This window comes from Pan paniscus, chromosome 21, assembly GCF_029289425.2.
Source record: "Pan paniscus chromosome 21, NHGRI_mPanPan1-v2.0_pri, whole genome shotgun sequence".
Classification (NCBI taxonomy): domain Eukaryota; kingdom Metazoa; phylum Chordata; class Mammalia; order Primates; family Hominidae; genus Pan; species Pan paniscus.
The window spans coordinates 40,248,384-40,275,517 of NC_073270.2; the positions used below are offsets into that span (position 1 = coordinate 40,248,384).

A 27,134-nucleotide genomic window follows, 5' to 3' on the forward strand; every position below is an offset into this window, starting at 1 on the left:
AATTTTCCCACCCATGTTATTTTTCTTTCTCCTTACTCCTCTAATCTGTGACAGTTCCGCATTCATTCCTTGCTTTCATGACTTTGAGATTTTGGGGGGCGGGGGCGGGGTACAGGTATCTTGTAGAACATCCCTCACACTGGATTTAGTGAAGTTTTCTCATGGTTTAAGGCTGGGAGTTTTTGTGGAAAATGACTCGGAGGTGATGTGCCCTTAACGCATTTTTATCGGGGCACACGGCATCAATATCTCCCCTTGCCAGTAATACTAACTTTGATCTGGTTACGGTGGTGTCTGCTAGGTTTCTTCGCAGTAAAGTCAATCCTCTTAACATGCAGACACTCCTGGAAGGAGAACCAAATCCTTCCTCACTGAAGAGCAGCTACTGTGGAATGAAACTTTGGAGTTAGATCATCGTTGAATCCAGCAAGCTACAGTGCCTGGGAGAAACAGCATTTATAAAGTATCGAGGTTACCGATACTTCCCTGAAGCTACCGGAGATAACGTTATGTGCGTGTTCAGCACAGTAATGTGGCACAGGGTTCACTAAACGGCAGCATGTTTTAACAGAAGTTATTTACTCCTAGAGGACCCAGAAACGTTTGCGGCCTGCGGGAACAGGACAACACAGGGCTCTGGGAAGAGTCCCCCTTTCAGAGGTGAGAACAAGACAGAACACACAGATGTGAAGTGCCTTCTGCTAGGTAACGCGAGGCGGGGCTGAGCTCGGATTCTAAAGATTCCCAGGCCAGCCCTAACCAATTCATCTCCGAGCTTGCACGGCATCTTACCCGGAGACTCCAGAGGTACCGGACTCCAGCCCCACCCCAGGCCTGCCCGATCCCGAAGCGCATTTTGGCCCTGGGCCTCTCTCTGCCTCAGTCTGGGCGCAAAGCGGGTCTCAGCAACCGTCCCACTTGCCTTCATACCCTCCCACCACGCTCCACTCAGGGACTCCAGAACCAGCTTAGACCTCCATTGAGAGCTGAAAGCCTCTTCCGATACCGAGAACCAGCACTGAAAGCCTCTTCCGATACCGAGAACCAGCATGGTTTTTGTTTTGTTTTGTTTTAGTCAGGGTCTCTTGCTCTGTCGCCCAGGCTGGAGTGCAGTGGCGCAATCTCGGCTCACTGCAGCCTCGAACTCCTGGTCAGGCGATCCTCCTACCTCAGCCTCTGGAGTAGCTGGAACTACACGAGCGCGCCACCACGCCCGGCTAATTTTGTTTATTTTTTAGTAGAGAAGGGGTCTCTCCATGTTGCCCAGGCTGATCTCGAACTCTTGGGCTCAAGCAATCCTTCCGACTCGGCCTCCCAAAGTGCTGGAATTACAGGCGTAAGCCACCGCGTCCAGCCAGAACCAGCATCTTTTCTGCACGGCTAGAGTTGGGAATTTTCCACAGCTTAGCGCACTACTCCTTAGCTTTTCGCTTTGCCACAGTGGAAAGCAGATTTTCCAAGAATCCTGGCGGAGCCAAGATCGGCTCGCCCGCCCCCGCCTCACGCTGGCTCCTGATAGGCAGCTAGAGCTGTCCGTTTTGACAGAAACCTTTGCGCAGGCGCAGAAAGGCACAGGACTGGGCTAAGTGTTCGCTACGCGGGGCTACCGGATCGGTCGGAAATGGTGAGCGTGCGCCGGGGTCTTGTGGCTGGCGGCCGCCCACCACCCCACGCCAGGCTTTCAGTCTTCCGAGGATGAGGGGATCTCAGAGCTCCGGACAGGGAATCGGTGGTGGCTGGGCGTGGCCGGGCCCGGGCCCCAGCCGACTTGAGGGTGGAACCCGGCGGCGGAGGCCTCTAGAGCCTGACCGAGGCGGGGCCGCCGGATCCCGCTGCCCCTTGACCGGAAGCAGGAGCCCAGCCTCGGCCAGGAAGAGATGATGGGCGAGGGGTGGGCGGCGGCCCTGCAGCCTAGAGTTTTGGGGCCTTGGTGCGCGATGGCAACCTTGCCAACGTTTCCCGGGAGCTCAGTTTGTGGCAGGCTCTGCCAAGCACTTTATGTATCTTGTATTTCCTCCGCCTCCTCCCAGCTCTGTGAGGTAGATACAATCTTTAGTCCCATTTTGTTATACATATCTGTTATTCAGCGCCCCGAGAAGCCAAGTGCTTTGCCCCAGAAAATAGTGGAGATGGATTTGAACCCTAGAAGCTTGACGGCCGCCACTCTGTCGGCGTGGTTCTTTCTAGCCGCTGGGACTGGGTGCCAGAGTCAGGAACGGGCGGGGTCTGCTCTTGGGGATCCCAAAGCTTGCTTTCTACCTTGCTTGCTGCAGTTGTGGGTTCTCAACGCCATTACAGGTTTTGTGTTTGTAATCCTCACAGCTTGGGCAAAATTTGAAAAAGTTTTAAATTTTAAGCCATGTGAACATATTACTTTTTCAAAAATATTATTTAGAAATCTAGAGCTTGTAATAAAAAAATTGAAAAAAGAAACCGTGTCATCACCTAGAGGCAACCACTTACAGTAGTCATATGACTTCTAGTCTTTTTTGCTTGTTTTTGGTTTATACAGTTTAGCCCCTATTGAATGTGCAATTGTGGGTTCTGTGTTTTTCATTATTACACCACAATATCTCCACATCATTACAAACATGTAATAATGCTTCAAATATGTATAACTTCATTTTTCACATCACTTCTTAAGCTGTAAAAAAAATTGATATATAATAGTTGTACACATTTATGTTGTAGATATACATGTAATATTTTGATACATGCATATGATGTGTAATGATCAAATCAGGCTATATTTATTATAGAATATCCATCACCTTAAACATTCTTTTTTTTTTTTTTTTTTGAGATGGAGTGTCTCTCTGTCGCTCAGGCTGGAGTGCAGTGGCACCATCTTAGTTCACTGCCACCTCCGCCTCCCAGGTTCAAGTGATTCTCCCGCCTCAGCCTCCCGAGTAGCTGGGACTACAGGCGCCCACCACCACGCCCAGCTAATTTTTTGTATTTTTAGTAGAGACGGGGTTTCACCGTGTTAGTCCGCCTCAACACGGTGGTCTCGATCTCCTGACCTCGTGGTCTGCTCGCCTCAGCCTCCCAAAGTGCTGGGATTACAGGCGTGAGCCACCACGCCTGGCCCACATTTTCTTTATCCATTTACCTATTGATGGACGCTAATTCCATAATTTAGCTATTATGAATAGTGCTGCAATATGAACATGAGGATGTAGGGATGCCTTTGATGTACTAATTTCCGTTCCTTTGAATAAATACCCAGTAGTGGTATTGCTGATTTATGGTAGGTTTTTTTTTTCGTTTTTGTTGTTGTTTTTGTTTTGTTTTGTTTTGTTTTTTCGATGCCTTTGTCGAAAATCAGTTGGCCGTAAATAAGTGGATTTATTTCTGGGTCCTCTATTCTGTTCCATTGGTCTGTGTTTTATACCAATACCATGCTCTTTTGGTTACTATACCTTTCTGGTATATTTTGAAATCAGGTAGTGTGATACCTCAAGCTTTGTTCTTTTCGTCCAGGCTTCTTTTGGCTTTTCTGAGTCTTTTGTGGTTCCATACGAATTTTAGGATTGTTTACAGGTAATACTTGCACACAGTAAAAAAATAAATGATGTAAAAGGATCTAAGTGAAAAATAAAATTCCCACTCTCCTAACCCCCAGTCTCAGTCTCTCCTCCTTTAGAAACAACCATTGTCAGTTTCTTTTTTTTTTTTCTTGCAACCTTGACCCTCCTGGGCTCAAGTGATCCTCCTGCCTTAATTCCCCAAGTATCTGGGACTACTGGTGCACACCACCACACCCTGCTAATTTTTTTGTATTTTTTTTGTAGAGTTGGGGTTTTGCCGTGTTGCCCAGGCTGGTCTTGAACTCCTGGGCTCAAGTGATTCACCCACGTTGGCCTCCCAAAGTGTTAGGATTACAGGCGTGAGCCACCACACCCAGCTGTTAGTTTCTTATACATCTATACAAGCACTTAAATGGCCCCCCTTTTTCTTACTTAAACTGTAGCTTACTAGAACCTGTATTATGCTACTCCGTGGTTATACTCATAAAAGCAATACAAATTTAGATGCCTAGTTTAACTTTTTTTTTTTTTCTTTTGAAACAGAGTCTTGCCCTTTCGCCCAGGCTGGAGTGCAGTGGTGTGATCTGAGCTCACTGCAACCTCTGCCTCCCGGGTTTGAGTGATTCTCCTGCCTCAGCCTCCGGAGTAGCTGGGACTACAGGAGCATGTCACCATGCCTGGCTAATTTTTCTATTTTTGGTAGAGACAGGGTTTTTTTTCTATTTTTAGTAGAGACAGGGTTTCACCATGTTGACCAGGCTGGTCTCAAACTCATGACCTCAGGTGATCCGCCCACCTCCGCCTCCAAAAGTGCTGGGATTATGGGCGTAAACCACCATGCATGTTAACAATTTGAAGCAGTACCAGAGGATATAATATAGAAAGTTTATGTGGTCCCCATCTTACTACCCCGTGGTAACTTCTGTTGGCAGTTGGGTGTGTTTCCTTCCAGATGTGTTTGGTGCATAAGCACATTTATGTATAAGCTGTTTATTAGATGAAACTGGAATATATATATATTTATATATGTTAAGTTTACTTTAAGGCTGAAGTGGAGAGATCGCCTGAGCCCAGGAGGTCAAGGCTACAGTGAGCCGTGATTGCACCACTGCACTCCACCCTGGGTGAGAAAAAAATAAGAGAAAACAGAAGTTGACTTTAAGATATATATGTATATATCTTATTCTGCAACTTGTTCTGTTCACTTAAAAATATCACACATTTTTCTGTGTTATTATATGCAGGTCCACTTCATTCTTTTTAAGGTCTGTATTGTATCCTAGTCCCATATGTACATTTAGGTGGTGTATAGTTTTTTTATTCCAGACACTGCTGCAGTAACTGTTCTTGTCTTTTTTGCATTCATGCTAGTGGTTATGTAGGATAGATTTCTACAAGTGGCACTTTTGGCTTGCATATTTTACATTTTAGGTGGAAACTGACCTTTAGAATAATGATATAAAAATCATCTATAATTGGCCGGACACAATGGCTGACGCATACAATCCCAGCACGTTGGGAGGCCAAGGTGGGCAGATCACTTGAGGTCAGGAGTTGGAGACCAGCCTGGGCAACATGGTGAAACTCTGTCTCTACTAAAAATACGAAAAGTAGCCGGAAGCCGTGCATCTGTAATTCCAGCTGCTCAGGAGGCTGAGGCACTAGAATCGCTTGAACCCGGGAGGCGGGGGTTGCAGTGATCCGAGACCAGGCCAGTGCACTCCAGCCTGGGCAACAGAGCAAGACTCTGTCTCAAAATAAATAAATAAAATTAAAATTAAAAAATAATCACATATAATTCTCCTCGTCCAGTTTCACTGTGCCACATAACTATTTTCATCTTTGTATGTTCTCCTTCCTCTTTTGTTCACATATGCATATTTTCCAAGATAATGCATGCTGAGTTTTGGGGGGATTTTTTTCTTTTTTTGTTGTTTTAATATCCAAAAACATTTAACCTTGTTGTCATATCAGCTTTGTGATTAACTACTTAGTGACTACATAATACTCGGTGAAATAGTTGTACCATAATTGGCCAAATATCTTACCTGTGTACATTTGGGTTGCTCCCATTTCTTTTTGGTTTGTTTGTTTTAGAGATGGAGTCTCACTCTGTTGCCCAGACTGGAGTTCAGTGGCTCAATCTCAGCTCACTGCAACCTCTGCCTCCCAGGTTCAAGTGATTTTCCTGCCTCAGCCTCCTGAGTAGCTGGGATTAACAGGTGTGCACCATGACGCCCAGCTAATTTTTGTATTTTTTAGTAGAAACAGGGTTTCGCCATGTTGGCCAGGCTGGTCTCAAACTCCTGACCTCAGGTGATCCGCCTGCCTCAGCCTCCCAAAGTGCCAGGATTACAGGCATGAGCCACCATACCTGGCTGCTTCCATTTCTTAATTAGTAGAAATAGTGCTGTGATGATGCTTCTGTGAATATCTGGTTTTGTTTCATTTTAACTTACTTATTAGATTATTTCCTCAGGATAAAATTCTTAGGAAAATAATTTCTGAGGCGGAAGAACCAGTGCTTTTATGGTTCTTGCAATATATTGTCCTGTAGCTTTGTCAAGATTGTATTGCCCTTGCACCTGCCAGTTTTGTAATAACAATGCCAGCATTTAAAAATAAACCTCAGCATTGCTATAATTTTTCATTTCTGTCTCTTTTTTTTGAAATGGAATCTCACTCTGTTGCCCAGGCTGGAGGGCACGATCTCAGCTCACTACAAACTCTGCCTCCCAGGTTCAAGCAATTTTCCTGCCTCAGCCTCCTGAGTAGCTGGGATTACAGGCCCATGCCACCATGACGGCTAATTTTTGTATTTTTAGTAGAGACAGGGTTTCCCCATGTTGGCCAGGCTGGTCTCAAACTCCTGACCTCAAGTGATTCACCCACCTCAGTTTCCCAAAGTGCTGAGATTACAGGTGTGAGCACCACGCCCAGCTGAATTTTTCATTTGTTTGTGAGGAATGATGACCATAGTTTGATGTGATTGTAATTTCTCGTAGGCATATTTTCTACTAGTATTCTTTTGTGCACTACCTACTAGAGACTTGCTATTGTTCTTAGTCATTTTGTGTTTTTTTTTTTATTTTGTCTGTTATATTTGATGCAAATACTTTTCTATCCTGTTAGATTAGTTATTCTTATACAGAAGTTAAGTTTTATGTTTAGTGGTCAAATTGGTCATAGTTCTTTGTCAGTCATTTGCTTCCAGTGGTCATCCCTCCTATGCTGAGCCAATGGATCCTCCTGGATCTTTATTGTTGCTTGTTTTTCCATGTGTCAGGAATGTGCATCTGGGAACTAGAGAATTGGGGAGCCTTGTCTCCATCATCCCATTGCCCAGAGTGCATTTCTTTCTCATCATTTGATTCTTGGCTTAAAGATGACATACTTATGGCCGAGAATGGTGGCTCACGCCTGTAGTCCCAACAGTTTGGGAGGCCAAGGCAGTAGATCACTTGAGCCCAGGAGTTCAAGACCAGCCTGGGCAACATGTCGAAACCCCATCTCTACAAAAAATTAGCTGGGTTTGGCAGTACACATCAGTAGTCCCACGTGTTCGGGAGGCTGAAGTGGGAGGATCACTTGAGCCTGGGAGGTCAAGGCTGCAGTGAGCCATGATCGAACCATGGCACGCCTGGGTGACAGAGTGAAACCCTATCTCAAAAAAAAAAAGATTACATCTCCTCAGGTGTTCCTGACCACATTAGCCAGAGTAGCATCCCTTGCCCCACAGCCTAGTCCCTGTATCCTGCAAGAATCTTGTTCACTTGTTTAAGTCTCTTTCACCAGAATGTGAGCTCCCTGAGGGCAGGGACCTCCTCAGTTGTGGTCACCAGTATATTCAGCTCTTCTGTTGACCTGCAATGTGTTCTTGGGCAAAACCCTTCTCCTTTCCAAACCTGTTTCCCCATCACTAACATGGAGATCATACTAACCCATGAATGGGAGTTTCAGAAGAGAGCATGTGTCTGAAAGCAATATATGACCCATAGTAGGTGCTGAGTAGGGAAATTATACCTATGTGTCCTCCCATTCCTGATAGATGTGTGAGATGTGTGTTTACTTTTCTTTTTTCTTTCTTTCTTTTTTCTTTTTCTTTTTTTCTTTTTCTTTTTTTTGATGAGTCTTACACTCTGTTGTCCAGGCTGGAGTGCAATGGCGCGATCATGGCTCACTGCAGCCTCGACCTCCTGGGCTCAAGCAATCCTTTCACCTCAGCCTCCCAACTAGCTGGGACTACAGGCACACGACACCACGCATGGTTAATTTTTTTTATCTTTTGTAGAGACGAAGCTTCACCATGTTGCCCAGGCTGGTCTCAAACTCCTGGGCTCAAGCAGTCTACCTGCTTTGGTCCCCCAAAGTGCTGGGATTACAGGCATGAGCCACTGTGCCCAGCCCATGTTTACTTTTAAACAGCCAGATCTTAGTGTCTGGTTCTCATTGAGTTTCAGATCACCTAAACCTTAGCTCTTTTTCACACTGTGGACTGTGAGGCCATGTCCCCCTCCTGTACTTAAAAAGGTTGATTTCGTGAAACATAGTTGCAGAAATGCTTTTTATTTGTTCCTTCAGTATTTATTGAGCCTATCCTATGTGAGGTACTGGGGCTATAAAGTCTGGTCTGGTTTCCTGTTTGCAGGGTGCCTTGCGTCTGGAGGAGGAGACGAATGTGACCTAAACAGTTGCACTGCATTGTGGTCAGTGCTGCGAAGGCTGGGGGCCTCGGTGCCCAGTAGAGGGGCTGATGTCAGAGAAGCCTCCTGCGGGCTCTGGAGCTGAGTCCAAAGGGTTGGGAGGTAGTTACATCAAGCAGTGAGTGAAGGAGGGAAGCTTGTTTCCTTCAGACCGAGAGCAGCACCTGGCAGGGCAGGGGTAGGAGGCTTCCGCAGGCTGTGTTCGCCCCCTGCTGTCCCTTCTCCCCACAGCAGCCAGAGCCGTCCTTTGGAAGCATCAGGTCTTGTCACTCTTTACCTCAAAACTTGACAGTGGCTCCATGAATCACGCCCAGTGAAAACCAAGTTCAACACTTGATCTGCCAGGCCGTCTGTGGTCTGGTCCCGGATCCCAGCTGCTGTCCCTCCCCTGCTCCCTGCCCTTCAGCCACAGTGGCCCCTTTGCTTTTCCCCCTGAACATACCGGACGCTTGCCCACCCCAGGGCTTTTGTGCTTGCTCTTGGTGCTGTCTGGAACACTCCCCAGAAACCGGCATGGCTAACTCCCTCATTTCCTTCAGATGTCTACTCACTATCGCCTTGGTGAGCCTTCTCTGATGATGTATTTCACATTCCCATCACCCCTGCATTCCAGGTCCGGTTTCCCTGCTGTAGCTGACATTTATGTTTTACTTCTTTTTGCTTATTTAATGTCCTTTCCCACAAATGTCAGTTTCGTGACATGGGATTTTTGTTATATTTTGTTCACTGCATCATCACAGGCCTAGAACAATGTCTGGCACATGGAAGGTTGCCATGTAGTTACTAAATGAATAGCAGTCTTAAGAAATTTCATCTTTTTCATTTCAGCCCCATTCTCCAATCTCTGGGGGCTGTTTTGGATTTAGATTCTGACATCTCGGTTTTCACTTTCTTTCCCCTTTCTTTCCGGGTTGATTGCAGATTGAGCTGTCCTAAATTGTCATCCAAGTTATTCTTACATCTTATTCTGACAACATTGAGTGTATCAGAGCCTTGTGGCCCCTGTATCATAGACTTCTTTTGGATGCATAGATGGGGGGTTAAAATGTTTTTAAATAGAAACAATACAGTAGAATGAAAAAGGGTGTTTTGAAAAAAAGAAAATAAAACCTTTCTATAATTCCTTGCCCTTAATGTGGCTCTTTTTTCATAATCTCCTGTAACCTTGTTTTCATGTGATTGCAGTCACCAAAGCACTTTATTTTTGCATTTTGCTGTTTTCACTTAACATTATAGCACACACCTTTTGTGATGGTATAACATGGTCTAATCACCATGGTTAATATGTGTATTCCTGTTAGTGGATGTTCCATAATCTACTTGGCCTTTTCCCTAATTGTTAGGCATTTTTAGTTCTTTCTGCATTCTGCTATTGCAAATGTCACTGTACTTTGGTCCATGATGAATTTCCAGGAGGGCGAGCAGGGTAGACTGAGTACTGTCCAGTGAGTACTGTCCAGCAGTGACCACTATTGTGCCCCACTCCTCCCCTTCAGAATAGCCGTTGGCATACAGTAGGAGCTCAGTGAGTGTGTTGACTGACATTCGATCTCATACACGCATGACCCACTGCATTGTACTCTCACGTCCACAGAGCCCTGTCATTGTACCCAGGCTCCAGATCTTAGAGGCATAAGTCCATTTTCCACTTTTTTTTTTGTTTTTTTTTTTGGAAATGGAGTCCCAGTCACCCATGCTGGAGTGCAGTGGTGCGATCTCGGTTTACTGCAAGCTCCGCCCCGCGGGTTCACGCCATTCTTCTGCCTCAGCCTCCCCAGTGGCTGGGACTACAGGCGCCCGCCACTACGCCCGGCTAATTTTTTTTGTATTTTCAGGAGAGACGGAGTTTCACCGTGTTAGCCAGAATGGTTTCTATCTCCTGACCTCATGATCCGCCCATCTCGGCCTCCCAAAGTGCTGGGATTACAGGCATGAGCCGCCGCACCGGCCCCATTTGCCACTTTATAGGAGGAGCTTATTTACCCTTCCCTCCAGTGTTCGAGAGTATTCTGTCACAGGGGAGTGGGTGGCAGTGACTGGATTGTCAGCCTTGTGCCTTCCAGAAAAACAAGAATTCATTGTGCTGTCTCCACCCAGTGTTGAGGATCCCCCCCTCCCCATTTCTTTTGGTGAATGGAGCCTCTGTTTCTAACAACTCTCAGCCTTTGAGGGGCTTCTGACTGGATTCTAGACCAGTCTGGAAGGGGCCGCCTGAGAACAGGTATACCTCAGGGCTAGTTTCCATCCACAGGAAGAATTAAGCCTAGTTCAGTTAAGCGGTGTTTATCACACTTCCACTCCACAGACCTTTTTAGAGTCTCTTAAGAAATAGACATAGTACCTAATGCGTGTCCCAGAGAGGCACACCCAGGGATCTGGGGAGTCACACGTAGGCAGACTCCATCAACTGGGGGATCAGTAAAGGCTTCGCGGAGGAGATGATGTCTTAGATGGTCAAGAGGAGTTTGTTGGATTTCAGCAGAGAAGAGGCCTTGTGGGATAAAAAGATGTAGAGAGAGGGAGGTGTGCCACGGAGCTGCAGAGTGGAGGGAGGGGTAGGGCAGGAGTGGCAGGAGGCCTGGCATGGCAGAATGAGGACCCAAACTGCGACTGCCCCTCCACTTACAGATGCCATATGCAAGAGTAGCCCACCAGAGCAGTTTCTGGGTAATCAAGATTAATGAGCCCCTTCCCAAGGCACACTTCTTACAGCTGAGTGCTGTGCGTCACACTATCTCAGATGCCTGCCGCAGTCACTGAGTCTATCCTCATGTGCTGTTTGGGCCACAAATGACAAAGTGTTGTCTTCCTGTTAGATACTACTCTCTGAGTTTTCTTAAATCAACAGAGTCCCATCCCCCAGCTATGCCAAATATGTGAGTCATGGACATGTATATACATGGGAATGGTGTTTATATTCTGCTCCCCAACAGCTGAGGAGGGTGGGATAATAGTGCCTGGTGGGCAGAGCGCCAGGAGCAGCCCTGTCCTGCGTGGGGGTGTGAGCGGATGCTCTGGGCACTGGTGGTGGCCGGAGGAGCACGTCAGATCAGCCTGGGGAACTTTGAGGGTGTGCCAGGTGCCTGAGTATTACTTGTTTGTTGTTGGAAGACAAACGTATGATTCATCTGCCTGGGGTATGAGGAAGTTAATCCTGCCTATCGGCCTCTCTCCTAACCTTGGTCTTGTTTTCTGGCAGGCAGAGGTGGAGGAGACACTGAAGCGACTGCAGAGCCAGAAGGGAGTGCAGGGAATCATCGTCGTGAACACAGAAGGTACGCCCTCCCTCCCGCCATGACCCGCACCCAGGCAGGCCCAGAAGCAGCCATAACACAGCATAGCACTTGCTGTTCACTAAGCCCTTCATGAACCTGATCTAATTTTAGGCCTTTTTAATTTTTAACACCTCCAGTGTTCTTTTTTTTTTTTTTTCATTAAGGCTAGTCAGGTGAAGCAGCGGGAGTGGAGAAGGGACAAAGAAATCGGTAACTGGTTGTGAGCAATTAGTTGTAAACTGCATTCAGACCAGCCACCTCCAGCGTCCTCACAAAGGGAAAATCTGCTCAATCCCACCGCCCTGACAGATCACACTTCAGTCTTCCATGCTTACTCAGCCTCGTCCGGCACAGTTCCAGAGGATCATAATCATAGTTGTTACCCTTGGGCATCTGTTTACACTTGAGCTTTTTAAAATATTGCTTCATGGTTTACATAAACAAATTAAGTGCCACGACAATGTTCATTAGCCCAATTTTGTTGTTTCTACTTTTTAGTAAATCCATTAAGTGGATATTACATCCCCATTTGTGTTGATTCTGCTTTATTGGCTGGATAGTTCTCTAGTTAACTCCTCTGTGCCTGCAGCTCCCCTCCACCCCGACAACCCTTTCTGAGTGGTATCTGTGTAGGTAGAAGGGTACAGATACTAACTTTCCCAGACTGCACTGGACAGGAAGGGAGCTAGCATTTATCACATACCCGCTCTGTGCCAGGATTCTGGCTGGTGCTCCACATACTCTTTCTTATAGTCTTTAAGCAGGCCTGTCGTCTGCATTTTGCAATGGAGAAAACTGAGTCTAGAAATGTAATTGATCTGCCTACCATCACACAGTCGAGATTTAAATCCAAGCCCGTCTGAGTGCACTTGGGTGCTTTCTCCCGCGCCAGGCTGTAAAGAACCAGAATGGCCCCCAGGCCCTCGCGCTCCAGGCAGCAGTAAGGACAGGGACTCTGGAATCCAGCAGTTGTGAGTTTGAATTCTGCCTCATCTCCTGACTAGCTTTGTGACCTTGGCCAAGTTGCTTAAGCCTGTAAATGGGGATAATACTTATATCTACCTCATAAGTTGAAGAGTAACTAAGAATGAACAGCGTAAAGCATGTAGTACAGTATTGTCACCATCTGTTTTGAGCTGTGAGGCATTTGTTCATACAAACTCTGATTTACCTGATTGGGTTCCCCTGTTGGGTTGGGAGCATCCACATGCTTCATGCCTCTAGGCCACAGTGTTTCCCACACGTATTCATTCTTTGAAATCACCCGGGGGTCCTGTTAAACATAGCTTTCCAGGCCTCTGCACCAAAAAGTCTAATTTATTAGAGCCAAAGCAAGACCTGAGGAATCTGTGTGTTTACGAAGCACCCCAGGAGATTCTTATGATCAGACAGGTTTAGAAAATTCTGCTTTAGGGGATAGATTCTAATCAGAAGAGGCTGCAGTGAGAGCCACAGGCCTAAGATTCACAGCAGTTCTGTCTCCTTCCGAAGGCCTTCCTTTGGAGAGACTGCCTCAGATCATGTTTTCAGGGCTGTGGTCCTTAAACCCAGGGGTCCTGTGCTACCCTGGGAGTAGAGGTAGAGGCTGGGGTTCCTGTCCTCCACTTCAGTCAGAGCACACACACTAAGAACCATCAGTTCATGTTTCTACATTGGTTTTAATTTGGGAAGGGGTTTGGCCAATTTAAAAACTACCCTACTGGAGTTTACAAAAATAACATAAACCAGTTTATGTGAGACTGGGAGGAGAGGAGTCCACTGAGACACTGCTGCTGATAGAGCAGCGTGACCAGTGAAGGAAGACCAGGACCATGCCTGACTCACCTCTGTTCCCGTGTCATTCACCACAGGCTGCAGAGTCAGGTCAGTGAACGTTAAATGAACCAACCACAGTGGGTGTTGCCATCAGCCCCTTTGATTTGGTAATTCCTGAGGACTGTGTTGAGAGGAAATAATCCCAAAGGAAAAAACCTGAAATTTTTGCAAGCATGTTAGATGCCATAATCAGTAGATTAATAATTGTTATAATGGCTGGGCGTGGTGCATGGTTGCTCACACCTGTTCTCAGCACTTTGGGAGGCCATGGCAGGACGATTGCTTGAGCCAAGGGGTTCAAGACGAGCCTGGGCAATGTAGTGAGACCCCGAACTCCACAAAAAAAAAAGAAAAATTAGGCAGGTGTGGCGGCACACGCCTGTAGTCTTAGCTACTCAGGATGCTAAGACAGGAGGATTCCTTGAGCCCGGGAGTTCAAGGCTGCAGTTTGCTTCAAGGCTTCTTGCTCAAAGCTTTGATTGCACTCCAGCACAGAGCAAGACCTTGTCTCTTTAAAAAAAAAAAAAAAACAAAAAGTAACAATGAAGTGTGTAGGCCCTTCAGTGCCCAGCCCAGGGGCTGCTCCCACAGGCCAGGATTTACCAGCAGCCCTGTGGGTGGAAGTGGTACAGCAGTGCCTGTGTCTGTCACATGTCTGGTGTGCTGCCAGGCACGGTTTGTTTATGTGTTTCTTGGCTGCCTCGTAGGGTAGACATTATTGCGGCCACCTTTACAGACACACTTGGACATCCCAAGAGGTCAGGCCATGCCCGGTTGCGGGGCCCCCCAAATTCTCTAGCCCAGTGTATTCAGTGGGCTCTAATTTGTTCAGTGCTCTTAGAGAGCCTCTTATGTGTGTCTTCAGTCTAGGCCTTGTTTTGGAGAAGCAGAGTTCTCAGCAATTCCTACTTAAGCAGAATGAAAGCCATCAAGGGCAACAAAGTGGAGGTGCTGTGTCCTTGGATAGAATGTTGATTTCCAGCCGGGCGTGGTGGCTCACGCCTGTAATCTCAGCCCTTTGGGAGGCCGAGGCGGGCGTATCACCTGAGGTCAGGAGTTCGAGACCAGCCTGGCCAACATGGTGAAACCTTGTCTCTACTAAAAATACAAAAATTAGCCTGGCGTGGTGGCGGGCACCTGTAATCCCAGCTATTCGGGAGGCTGAGGCAGGAGAATCGCTTGAACCAAGGAGGCAGAGGTTGCAATGAGCCGAGATCACACCACTGCACTCCAGCCTGGACGACAAGAATGAAACTCGGTCTCAAAAAAAAAAAAAATGTTGATTTCCAAGTCAGCAGAGCCCTGGCAAGCACAGAGCTAGACAGAACGTGCTCCCCAGCCCTGTCTAGTTCTGATTAAACCATGTGGTCATTTCATTTACAGGAGGCTGGCAGCCCTTGGGACACTGTGGAGGCAGGAGCAGGCCCCCTGCTCAGGGCTGCCCCTGATCAGTTGGGTGGCCTGAGGCAACTCCTTTCCCCGCTTCAGCCCTCAACTGCCTCAAGTCCTGCGATGGTCCAGGGAATCTCTTTTGGGCACTTCTTGCTCTAAGACCTGAAAGACTTTTGTCACTAAGAGAGAAACTGTCTTCTGGGACTGGACATTTTGACTCCAAGGAGACAACCCCAGGGGCCAACAGCCCCAGCTGTGACCCCCAGGCTTCCACATGAACTCACAAAGGAGAGGCCCTCATTCTTGCCTTAAAACTGCCCCTAAAGCCAAGCCTTTTCACTGGGAAGCCCTAGCTGCTTACCTTTTGGATACTAGTGAGTGCTGCTTTTTTGTATACTCATGGGGCTGATCGCACCATAGCTGAGAACGTGGAATGCAGAATGAGCCCACCTGGCTTTGAATCTGGGCCCTACTTAACTTATCAGCTATGTGGTTTTGGGCATAAGCCACTTTCTCTGTTAAGTTTTCTCATTTGTAAAATGTGGGTCATAATTCTGCCTTCCTCTAGGGGAAGCTTTTAGAATAGTGCCTGGCATGAAATGCCTATGAATGTCTCAGTTAGTGTGTGTGTGTCTTTAACTTGCGTCCCATTCTCAGGGCCCCCACATCAGTGTCTCGTTTACATCTCACACAGTGACCCTGCGAGGCAAGGGTTTGCCCAGTTTGCAGATGAGAAACCCAAAGCTGAGAGAGGTGTGGGGAACCGCCCAAGGTCACCCAGCTGTGAATGAACGTGGTCAGAACACAGAATCTGAGTTGGTCACACTTCCCACTGATCCATGGGGCCTTTAAGCCCTCTGGAAGCTTCCATTAAAGATGATTATTTGAGGATAATTGTATTGGGATGCCTATGATCTTATCTAGGGTTTTCCTACCCATCCCCAACATTCAGCTCAGCTGCCTCTTTCTTCAGGACACCCTCACTGATCACCCCAGCCCAGAGTGGTTGCTCCTGCTCCTGCCCCTGAACCTATGACATACCCAAGTCCCAATACTTTCGAGCCATCTGCCACTGCCTTTTGACATCTCTGCCTTGGCTAGATTCAAATGGTGTTTCATAATAAAAGTCTGAGTTTAAGCAGCTTTACCGAAAACGCAAGGGAAGTTTCATTCCATTTATACTTCTCCAGACCCCCTGCCATCCTCTGCTGCTACCCACACAGGCAGAATAAAAGGCTTAAATGTGTAAGTCTCATGAAGGCAAAGATTGGTCTCTTGTGTTCACTGCTATCTGTAGTACTTAGGATGGTGTTGGCCCAGAGTTGGTGTTTGATTAAAGTATCTGTTGAATTTTTTAGATGTTTTTTATCACTTGAAGGGACTGGGTGTGGTGGAAGGGCCTGGGGGTGTATCCCAGTAGATCAGAGCCCCAAGTTAGAAATTGTGCCTCCCAGATAACCAGCTACTTCTGCAGGCTACACAGTGTTCATTTGTGAAGACAGAGGCAGGGAGCAGGTGGCCTAATAACTAGGCCGTCTCAGGTCTTCTCCAGCTCCAGCATCCAGTGAATCTGGAATTAACCTTTGTCCTTGTTTTAATTTCTTCCCGGTTTTGGTCCTTGGCCCTGTACTTCCACGTTTTCTTTTGTTTTTGGAGTGAGCCAGTAGATGTTTAGTTTCTTGTCTGTTTTACACAGCTCCCGCTTATATGGATGTGATCAGACTCCTCATGCCAATATCTGTCCAAACTAGTAAAAGTAGACCCTTTGACCACTCACTTACCAATAGCAATAAAAGCTTAATGCTGTCTCTCTAGGGACACTAGTGAGCAAATCAGACTTGCTCAAGCCCTTGGGGAGCTTACATTGTGGTGGGAGATGGAATAATGATCACTTTGTAATGGTGCAGTGTCAACCTGGAAAAACTGCGTGGTGCTGGGATGGTGCCAGTGGGGATGGGAAGTGTCACCCGAAGATGGAGACCTCAGGGACCAAAGTGGAAATCATGAGTGAATAGGGGAAGGAAAGAAAGTTCCAGGCAGAGGGATCTGTGAGAAGGTGGCTTCGTGGTGTGTAAAAAGAGGTTAGGGGTTCTGATCACCCAAACCATGCCAAGCCTTGGGACTGTGGGCCTCTTACCATTGGGGCCCAAAGGTGAGCTAAGGGGCGGGTTCCCGGCCAGGTAGCAAGAACAGCCAACCCAGGGCTCTACCTGGGCTCTGGTCCTGGCCCTCGGTGGGTGGGCTGTGTTTTAGCAAGGCCCTTGCGGGTTTAAGCAATAGTCACATCCCTTCAGATTAATGGAAATGGCATTTACTGTGTGAGTGGTGTTTATTAACATTTATTAAGTGTACTCTTGCTAAACATTCTTAAATGAATTAAGCAGTATTCAGCCCGCCCAGCAGCACTTCGAAGCACAGATATTATTTAACAGATAAGGCAGTGGAAGCTCAGGAGGTTTCATCACTTGCCCAAGGCTGCATAGCTGTGAAGGGCAGAGCTGGGTGTAAGCCTAGGTCAATTTGGAGCCCAGGACCCTATTAATCTGGTCCATAGCTGCCCAGCCTAGGACACGACTAAAGGCATTCATCAGACTGACTTGCTGGGTGGCAAGAAACTGGCCCAATCTTGTTTTCTTAGGCCCCCAGGAATGCAAGGGTGGGCAGAAAGAGTCGTGGTGGCTCCTACCCCATCGCCGCCCCATCGTGGTTAGATTATAATGGACGCATTCATTACTGCCATCCTCAGGAAGCTTCAACTGTAGAGCAAGGCTTTGCGGGGCCCTGCCATGCACATTGTGGCCATCCAGGAGCCAGCAGCAGCCCTGGTGATCTGGTCATCTTGTCCCTTACAGACAAGTGATGACTGCAACCTATTCTCCTGACTTGACTTGGCTCAAAAAGCCTCTGTGACTCACCTGCTTCTTTTGCCACCGTGTCCTCTTCTGCCCACCCTCACATTCCTGGTGCCCTAGGATGACAAGATTGAGCCAGTTTCTTTACCACTCAGCCAGTCGGCCTGATAACTGCCTTTGGCCGATCCCTAGACTGAGCAGCTGTGGGCAGGATGAGCAGGGTCCTGGGCCCCAAAGCTGGCCACTTCTATGTGAGGAGCTACTTGTGCCACATTCCTCAAGTGCCTGTCAGCTGGCGGGCTCTTGGGGTCCCATGGATGGAGTCTTCTGCTCATATGTCACAGGCAATTCACAGGCACCTGCTGGCCCAATCATGACCTGCGGTGGCTCAGTGTGAGCCGCATGCCTCACCTCTGTGACAGTAGGCACCGTCCAGTGAATAAGTCCACTTAATGGTTCATCTCAAGGAAACAGTCCCCAAACAAAAGGCTTGGTATACGGTGATGTTCACTGCCCAGTTAATTATACTGGTAACAAACCCAGCCCCTAAGTAGCCAACAGTAGGGGCTGGGGAGGTCTGTGGACCGCTCACCTAGTGGGCTCTTTGAAAGAGATAGCAGTGCTGTTTACAAAGGGTCAACATGTTCTATGTTTCTGTGCCTGTTGTACAAACATAGAAACATGCTTTAACTTGGCACGGCCATGTGGACAGTGTGTTTATAGCTGCTACCCAAGCCTCCCTTGGGTGGAAATCATGATGGTTATGTCCCAGCACAAGCTGACTTTTTCTCTTCTACTTTTTAGTGTTTAGAAGTTTGTGGCCGGGCGCGGTGGCTCACGCCTGTAATCCCAGCACTTTGGAAGGCCAAGGCGGGTGGATCATGAGGTCAGGAGTTCAAGACTAGCCTGGCCAGTATGGTGAAACCCCGTCTCTTCTAAAAATACAAAAATCAGCCAGGTGTGGTGGTGCGCGTCTGTAGTTCCAGCTACATAGGAGGCTGAGGCAGGAGAATCACTTGAACCTGGAAGGCGGAGGTTGCAGTGAGCCGAGGTTGCGCCATTGCACTCCAGCCTGGGCGACACAGCAAGACTCCATCTCAAAAAATAAAATAAATAAAAGAAGTTTGTAAGGCAGGGTGCGATGACTCACGCCTGTAATCCCAGCACTTTGGGAGGCCGAGGTGGGCAGATCACCTGAGGTCAGGAGTTCAAGACCAGCCTGGCAAACATGGTGAAACCTTGTCTCTACTAAAAATACAAAAATTAGCTAGCTGGGTGCTGTGGCACGCGCCTGTAATCCCAGATACTTGGGAAACTGAGGCAGGAGAATCACTTGAACCCGGGAGGCGGAGGTTGCAGTGAGCCACTGCACTCCAGCCTGGGCAACAGAGCAAGACTCCGTCTCAAAAAAAAAGAAATTTGTAAAAGCGCTTCCTGGTTTCAATTCTAAGCACTATGAATGAGTCTCTCCTTTTTTGGACAAAAAAATAAAAACCTGATTTTGTTAGTTTTTTAAATCTGTGTCCCTGCATGAATCAGAGCTAGTCTCTCCTTTTACTGCTGGGAACCAATCAGCCCTGGGAAAGGAACCCAGGAGTGAGCCAGCAGGCCTGCATGTGAATCCTGGCCCCACTGTGTGACTACAGACAGGTCGCCTCATCACTCAGAGCTCCTGTTGCCTCATGGGCAAATGAGATGGTGTTGCCACCCACAGAGTAGTTCTAGGGCATGGCACTGGCATGCTTCGGGTGCTCAGCACCATGCCTGTCACATAGCAAGCCCTCTGCGGATGGTGGCATTGACTGAGAACTGCTATTCCAGTTCTCCCCAATTAGGGGTGTGGGTGGGAGCTCGGCAGAAGGGGCTCCACATCCTCTCAGTCTCCGTCTGCTCTCCCCTCAGGCATTCCCATCAAGAGCACCATGGACAACCCCACCACCACCCAGTATGCCAGCCTCATGCACAGCTTCATCCTGAAGGCACGGAGCACCGTGCGTGACATCGACCCCCAGAACGATCTCACCTTCCTTCGAATTCGCTCCAAGAAAAATGAAATTATGGTTGCACCAGGTAAGGGGTCTTCTACCTCCCCATGTAGGAACAGACCTCATGGCACATTCTCTGTGGCTCATCAGGAGTCCTGGCACAGTGGTGTCTCCAGAGGATCCAAGCAGGGCCCGAGGAGTTGAAGGAATTGGGTTGTTGCCTCACTGCCTAGCCAGCCTCCAGCTGGTGTCCCATAGCAGATCCTCCCAGGGACCGGCCCCAGAGGGTAACCCCAGTCTCCTGAGATAGACAGACACGTGAGCATCATGTGTGTCTCCCCTTCCTTGATAGGAGAAAACTCAAAGGCATTTGGGACATAGAGGAGGGTGTGGCCAGGCCTGTCTGGGGCTGTCTGCAAAAGCTTCCCAGAAGAGGGGACACTGGAGCTGAATCTTAAGGGCACCAGGAAGCAGTGTGAGCAAGGCGGAGGGGCGGAAAGCCACGTTTGGAAGAATATTCAGTGATTCTTCTCCAAAATGTAAAGCAAAAGTACTGTATCATTTTATCCTTGAAAACATGTTCTCTGCCCACTTGTAAAGGCCAGGCCTGTCTTTAGGCCCCTTGCAGCCAGCTTTTCCTGCCGCACGGGAGCAGATTGCTGTGTTTCCTTTATGCGAGGTGCTTGCCTTGCATTTGGGGGCTGTGTGGTGCAACCAAGGCCTGTGTTTAGTCCTTAGGATCATTCTCAGGGTGAGGAGATGCTCATTCTGGGAGGAGCCCACAAGGATGGGAGCACAGGAGCGAGCAACAGAGCCACATCTCCTGCCCGGCCCCCTCGCTCTCACTCATGGACTGGGGTGGCAGGCAGAGCCTCCAGGGCCGTCTTTGCATTATTACTTTTTTCTCACTCTGCTTTTTCTTGGCTGAGCCACATAGTTGAGTGTGCGTGCGTCACGTGTGTGCGTGATGGTGCACTCCCGCTGCAGTGCCGCTTATCTAGGGCATCAGGATGTGAGTGGGGAGGAGTGGGAGGTGAGGCTTTGGTCCAGTTTAGAAGGGGCCACAAACACCTAACTCAGTTGCATGGACTTGATCTTGCAAGCAGAGGTTTTTAGGGCAGGAGGTGATAGGATTATGATTAGGACCTGGATAAAGGAAGGCAGTGGGGGGTCTGGGGACACTGAATGCTCTGGACTGGCAACACAGAGGGCAAGGAGGCTGGCCACAGAGTTCTGAGGTAATTTGATGGGAGGTCAGCCACTCCCTGCAGCAGACCAGCATAGGTTCTGTCACCAGGCCTGGAAGGATGGGCAGGAAAGAACTATAGAGCCAGTCACAGCAGCCCACAGGCTCCCTGGGACACTCCCTAGAGGGGTGGGGACAGAGCAGTTCAGTCACAGAGAAGAACATAAGAATAACTCCAGAGTCTTTTATTCCAAAATCACGCTTCTGTGTGTAATGCCTGATCCATCGGGGAGAAAAGACTGCAGGAGGCACAGAATCTGTTTTCCCAGCTTTGCTTCCCACAAGCATGACCCTGGGCAAGTTGCAGAACACCTGCAAATCCACATCTGTAAAGTGTCGAGTAGGGGACTGTGCTGTGCTGATGTCCTGAGCCACCCTGCCTGGTTGAGTGTGTTGACCTGGGTTGGGGGAAAAAGCCTTGGAATCAGATTTAAACTGCAGTTCCTCCCAGGATGTCATGTTGTGTGGCTGCAGAGGACAAAGCTTCACTCCCCAAAAGTCGGGCTGGGATGGGGCGCAGTGACTCACGCCTGTAATCCCAGCACTTTGGGAGGCCAAGGCAGGCGGATCACAAGGTCAGGAGTTCAAGACCAGCCTGACCAACATGGTGAAACCCCGTCTCTACTAAAAATAAAAAAATTAGCTGGGCATGGTGGCGCACACCTGTAATCCCAGGTACTTGGGACGCTGAGGCAGGAGAATCACTTGAACCCAGGAGGCGGAGCTTGCAGTGAGCTGAGATCGCGCCACTGCACTCCAGCCTGGGAAACAGAGCGAGACTCTGTCTCAAAAAAAAAAAAAAAAAAAAAAAAAAGGTTGGGCTGGGAACAATCCCCCTACTCACCCTGTGCACAGCAGACCTTGTGCTCCCCAGTGGCCCACTGGGAGTTCAGGGTATGGGGGAAGGGAGCAAATTACTTGGTCTCCAAATCAGACAAATTCTCCACAGACAGTGTCCCTTGGCATAAAGCTCCTGAGAATGTCTCCTCTGGAAGGACAGTGTCGTCTGAAAGCTCCTGGCCATTCAGGTCTCAACTTGGCAGCGGCGGCGTCTCCAATTTGGCCCTGAAGACCCACAGGCATTCAGAGCCCATGACTGTGGTTGGTGCTTGAGTCCAGAATGGGCAGCTCCCAAGTAGGGGGTTCTCCTTGGGGTTCACAGGCCTGGAGATCCCACAACCTTGTCAGTGGAGGAGGATGAGGTGGCCAGTCCCTCACCTTGGCAGCACTGCAGGGGGCGCCCGTGCTCTCAAGTCACACTGTCTCTCTCCCACACACACGCGGCGCTGTGCTGGAGGACGGTGGCGCGCTGAGCTTGTCTTACAGAGCATGCTTCTTTGGCTCAGCCTCACTGCTGCCACTCAGTCCTTCCTCGTCACCAAATGCTTACCTGCATTTTTAAGGCCATCTACTCCACTTGAGAGTAAGTTCTATGAGGGCAGGGGCTTGTAAGCACATAGTAAGCATCTAGCAAATATCCATTGATTAAATAAATGAATGACTCTGTAAACCTCCCTCCACTGCTGACACCCCACTGATATGGGTCAGAAGTGGGGTCAGCAGTGGGGATGGGGTCAGGGATGTCTGTGGGGCATAGTTTTAGGATGAAAACCAGTGATTTGACACTTTGACATACCCACTTTTACGTGGCCAAGAAAAAATAATTGGGTTTTGGTGCCAGAACTCCTGTGGTCAGGAGCCACCACGCAGAGCCTAGGAGGCCCTGGCGCTGAATTGCCTCAGGATGGCTACAGAACACAGGACCCAGGGGTGGCCACGGGCGTAGAGCAGGCCTGGCTGCTGCTGGAAGTGCCCGTTTGAGACTGTAGTTAGCACCCTACACATCATGGGCAGCCTGGAGCAGCCTGGCCCGGGAGGGAGATCCATGCCTTCCCACCTGCCTGACCTGACCCCATCCAGCTGAGGTACTGCTTCCCAGGCTGCAGACAGCAGCAGGTGTTCCAGACAGTGTGGCTCTCCACATGTGTGCCACATTCACCCCACCCTGGCCCAGAACCGCCCACGTGAACAGGCTTTTTTTTTTTTTTTTTTGAGACAGGGTCTAGCTCTGTTGCCCAGGCTGGAGTACAGTGGTACGATCATGGCTCTCTGCAGCCTCAGCCTCCCTAGTATACTGCTGGGACCACAGGCATGTGTCGCCACACCCAGCATTTTTTTTTTTTTTTTTTTTTTTTTTTTTTTGGTAGAGACAGGGTTTCACTATGTTGCCCAGGCTGGTCTCAAACTCCTAGGCTCAAGCGATTCTCCCACCTGAGCCTCCCAAAGTGCTGGGATTATATGCGTGAGCCACCATGCCCGGCCAAGACATTTTAACACAAACTTTTGTTAGCCGGACATGGTGGCACCAGTATTCCCAGCTACTCGGGAGGCTGAGGCAGGAGGATCGCTTGAGCCTGGGCAGTTGAGGCTGCAGTGAGCCATGATCACGCCACTGCACTCCAGCCTGGGCAACAGCGAGACCCAGTCTCAAAAAACAAAACAAAAAAAACAGACTTCTAGTTTTCACTTATTAACTTCACTAATATTAAAGCTGAGGTAACTAACTCAGCCTACACAACCTTCAACACACACTACCTCTCACAAAGCACTTGAAGTGGTATTATTGGATTTAGGGCTTGATAATTTGGAATAAAAGACACTGATATTACCGATTGTGCCTATTTTTATCAGTGGCTTGTTAATTATTTCTGTTTTCATTAGTGATTTTTATGTATGCAGATTGGTTAGCCATGAAACTGTTAGTCATTTCATTTCTGTTTCTTCCCTGTTGCAACAGCCCATCTTTGTGGGAAGAACCAAGCTTTAGGCTTGGCTCTGAACAGCCACAAAGTGACTTGGCTGAGGTCCTGCCATTTCGCTCATGCTCAGCAGGGGGCAGCAGACCAGGGCAGTTCAGAGTATGGGGTCAAACCCAGGTCCCTGTCCCCACTCCACCTGTGGATTTACCCTGGATTGGGCAAGCCCTTTAACTCTCTGAGGCTCCGTGTTCTCAGAGTGACTCGAGGATTCACTGAGGTGCCGTGTGAGAAGTGGGTGGCCCAGACCCGGACACAAAGAAGCCTTGATCAATGTTTGCAGTTTGATTAAGTGGGTAAATCTGCATATATAAAAATCACTAATGAAAACAAATAATTAACAAGCCACTGATAAAAATAGGCACAATCAGTAACATCAGTGTCTTTTATTCCAAATTATCAAGCCCTAAATCCAACAATACCACTTCTCCAGTTACCTCTTCAGTAAAACGAGAGGCACTCAGGCTCACCTCCAAGGACTTGGACTTGCTGTGATTTAATGGTGGACATTCCTCCTTACAGGGCCAGATCCCTGGAGCTGGAATCCAGGCTGCTTTGTCCCATTTTGAAATTTTCTTATTCAGAAGGTTCTGGAAAGCCAACAAATTGAGTTTGTGACAGAAATTGACATTAACTGGCTGGGTGTGGTTGCTCACACCTATAATCCCAACACTTTGGGAGGCTGAGACAGGAGGATCACTTGAGCCCAGGAGTTTGCAACCAGCTTGGGCAACATAGTGAGACCCCATCTGTACAAAACTTTTTTTTTTTTAATGGAGTCTCACTTTATCACCCAGGCTGGAGTGCAGTGAGGCGATCTGCAACTTCTGCCTCCCAAGTTCAGGCAGATCTCCTGCCTCAGCCTCCCAAGTAGCTGGGATTACAGGCACCTGCCACCAAGCCTGGCTAATTTTTGTATTTTTAGTAGAGATGGGGTTTCACCATGTTGGCCAGGCTGGTCTTGAATTCCTGACCTCAAGTGATCTGCCCACCTTGGCCTCCCAAAGTGCTACGTGAGCCACCACGCCTGACCTTCTACAAAAAACTTTTTAAAAATTTACCCAGGTTTGGTGGGGTGTGCCTGTAGTCCCAGCTATATGGGAGGCTGAGGCGGGAGGATCACCTGAGCCCAGGAGGTCAAGGCTGCAGCGAGTCATGATCGCACCACTGCACTCAGCCTGGGTGACAGAGCAAGACTCTGTCTCGCAGAGGGGAAAAAAAGAGAGAGAAAAAAAAGAAAATGACATTACCCAAGTCCAGTGAAGTATGTCGGAATTCCATCTTTGACACTAAGTAGCTGGGTAACCTTAAGCCAGTGGTCCTCCCACAGCCTACAACATCAGCATCACCTGGGAACTTGTTAGAGAAATGCAAACTCTTGGGCTTTGCCCCAGCCCCACTAAATGATGGTTCTGGGCGTGGAGCCCTCCAGGTGGTTGGGATGCCCGCTAGCTTGAGAACCATGGCCTTAGGCAATTCATTGGAGCTCTTTGAACTGGAGTCCCCCCACCTGGAAAACAGGGGTGAGAATCCTGCCTACCTGCTGCCACTGTCGTGGGGAGGATTAGAAGAGACGACACACTGTAGAGTGCCCGCTGCCCGGTATGGGGAGGCCCCTCTTGCAGGAGCCCCTGCAGGAATCTTAAAGGTTTATCTTCCGTTTTCCCAGCATTTGGAGATGCTGAACGTTGATGCTTTTTGTTGCTTTCTCCCCTTCCTCATTTTATGGTTAGTGATTTAATGGTTTATTTGCTTTCTTGGGTGTTTTTCTCTCATTTTACATTTAGTGATTTTTTTTCATTTTTCTCTTTTGCAGATAAAGACTATTTCCTGATTGTGATTCAGAATCCAACCGAATAAGCCACTCTCTTGACTCCCTGTGTCATTCCTTAATTTAATGCCCCCCAAGAATGTTAATGTCAATCATGTCAGTGGACTAGCACATGGCAGTCGCTTGGAACCCACTCAGACCAATCCAGTGACCGTGTGTGGGCTGGCGGCTTTTCCTCCCCCACCAACGGAACCCCTGTGTGCACCAACCTTCCCCAGAGCTCCGGAGGGCCCTCTCCTCACTTCCAGGTTTTGGAGCAAGAGCTTGCAAGAAGCCCGCACCCAGCTTCCTTCTGACCTTCAGTTCACTTTGTCGCCCTTGGAGAAAGCTGTTTTTCTTTAACTAAAAATAACCAAAATGCTTACCCGTCTGTTGTGTCTTTAAACACTAGGTTGAAAAGGCCTCACTCTTCCTGTGTAATCACACATCGGAGGCCCGGTTGCCTCCTCCAGCCCTGGGGGAGATGATGTTCATGGCGTCCGAGAGGCCTGCTGCTTCTTGTGCCTGTGGCCATACTTAGTGTAGCTTGGTGTATAATTGGTGCTCTGGTTTCTGGGCCTCTTGGCCCTAGTCCTTCTTTTACTGTTTCCCACTGCTGCCAGTGTTGAAAGATTTTTTCTACTATGCTGCACTGGGGAAGAGAGTGGTACTTACTGAGGACCCGGAATGCACCTGGCGTGTAACATACAGTAGCTCTCACCTCACGGTACCATCTGTAGACAGAGTGTTAGGGCCACCTCAGACATGGGGACTTGGGTTTAGAATGGCTTACCTACGCCCTCACAGCCAGGACACAGGTCTCAGACTCAAATAGCCTTGCTCTTCCCACACTATCTGCCCCAGAAATCCTGGAGGGCCCCCGTTCACCCAAGTGAGCCTGTCCTGGGCAAACATCTGCCCCGCAGACTTGGAATTCACCTGCACTCAGATTCCCACCCACCCCTCATCCAGCCACACTCTTGTTTTTTTCCCTCTGAAACCACATGTATTTAATTTTATTAGGGTTTTTCTTTTTATCTTTTGTTTCCTGTTACACAGGAAAAAGACTCGGCACCGTGTAGTGTGAGCCTGGAAATCCCCGTCCTTGTCCTCCCTGCCCCAGAAGTCACCACTGTCTGTGAGTTCTTCCATCTAGCAATCATACTTGCCCAGATTTTCCAGTGAGGCTTCCGCAATGCTATCGGAGGAGTGAAATACATACTCTTGGGAGTTGAGGGGTGTAGTTTATAAGAGCGTGGCAAAATTTCTTCAAAAGCTACTTTAATGAAAGATAATAGGCATTTTCCACTCTATAATATATTCGTGATTATCTTAATATAAAAATAACCCTCTCAAATAGTTTTCCCTGAATCTTCAAGTAACGTTGGTTGTCTGAGAAACACTCTGGTTTCCCCTGTCCCTGCGGACCTAGGAAGCGCCCCCTGAGAGTGGGTGACTGCAGACCCCACGTGGTGATTCTCTGCTAGGTTCCATGCTGCAGACGAACGTGGGGTGTGGCCAGCAGCATCACCCTTGTGTTCTCGGAAGCTGGGATCCAAGTCTGAGGCTCCTCCGTCCTTCTGCTTGAATTTCTCCAAGAAGGATAATGGGGAAGGAGGTCGGAGGAGGAGAGGTCAGGTTTCTAGGACGGCGATCGGGGGTCTGTCCCTGGAGGGAGGAGGCGTTCTGGCTCCAAAGCAAGGGTTCAGA

General features: G+C 48.5%; 1 protein-coding gene across 2 annotated transcripts; it reads left to right on the top strand.

Annotated features, from left to right (window-relative positions):
• DYNLRB1 (dynein light chain roadblock-type 1) lies at positions 1-25,809 on the top strand. Of its 2 annotated transcripts, XM_003831823.6 has the most exons (4): positions 1-1,624; positions 11,433-11,508; positions 19,470-19,637; positions 25,431-25,809. In XM_003831823.6, the coding sequence occupies exons 1-4, from the start codon at positions 1,622-1,624 to the stop codon at positions 25,472-25,474; spliced, it is 291 nt and encodes a 96-aa protein (XP_003831871.1). In that variant the 5' UTR covers positions 1-1,621; the 3' UTR covers positions 25,475-25,809. The 2 variants fall into 2 exon arrangements, with proteins under 2 accessions (XP_003831871.1, XP_008955449.1); XM_008957201.5 differs by lacking the exon at positions 25,431-25,809 and having other exon boundaries at positions 1,488-1,624; positions 19,470-22,253.
• The last annotated feature ends 1,325 nt before the right edge of the window (positions 25,810-27,134 follow it).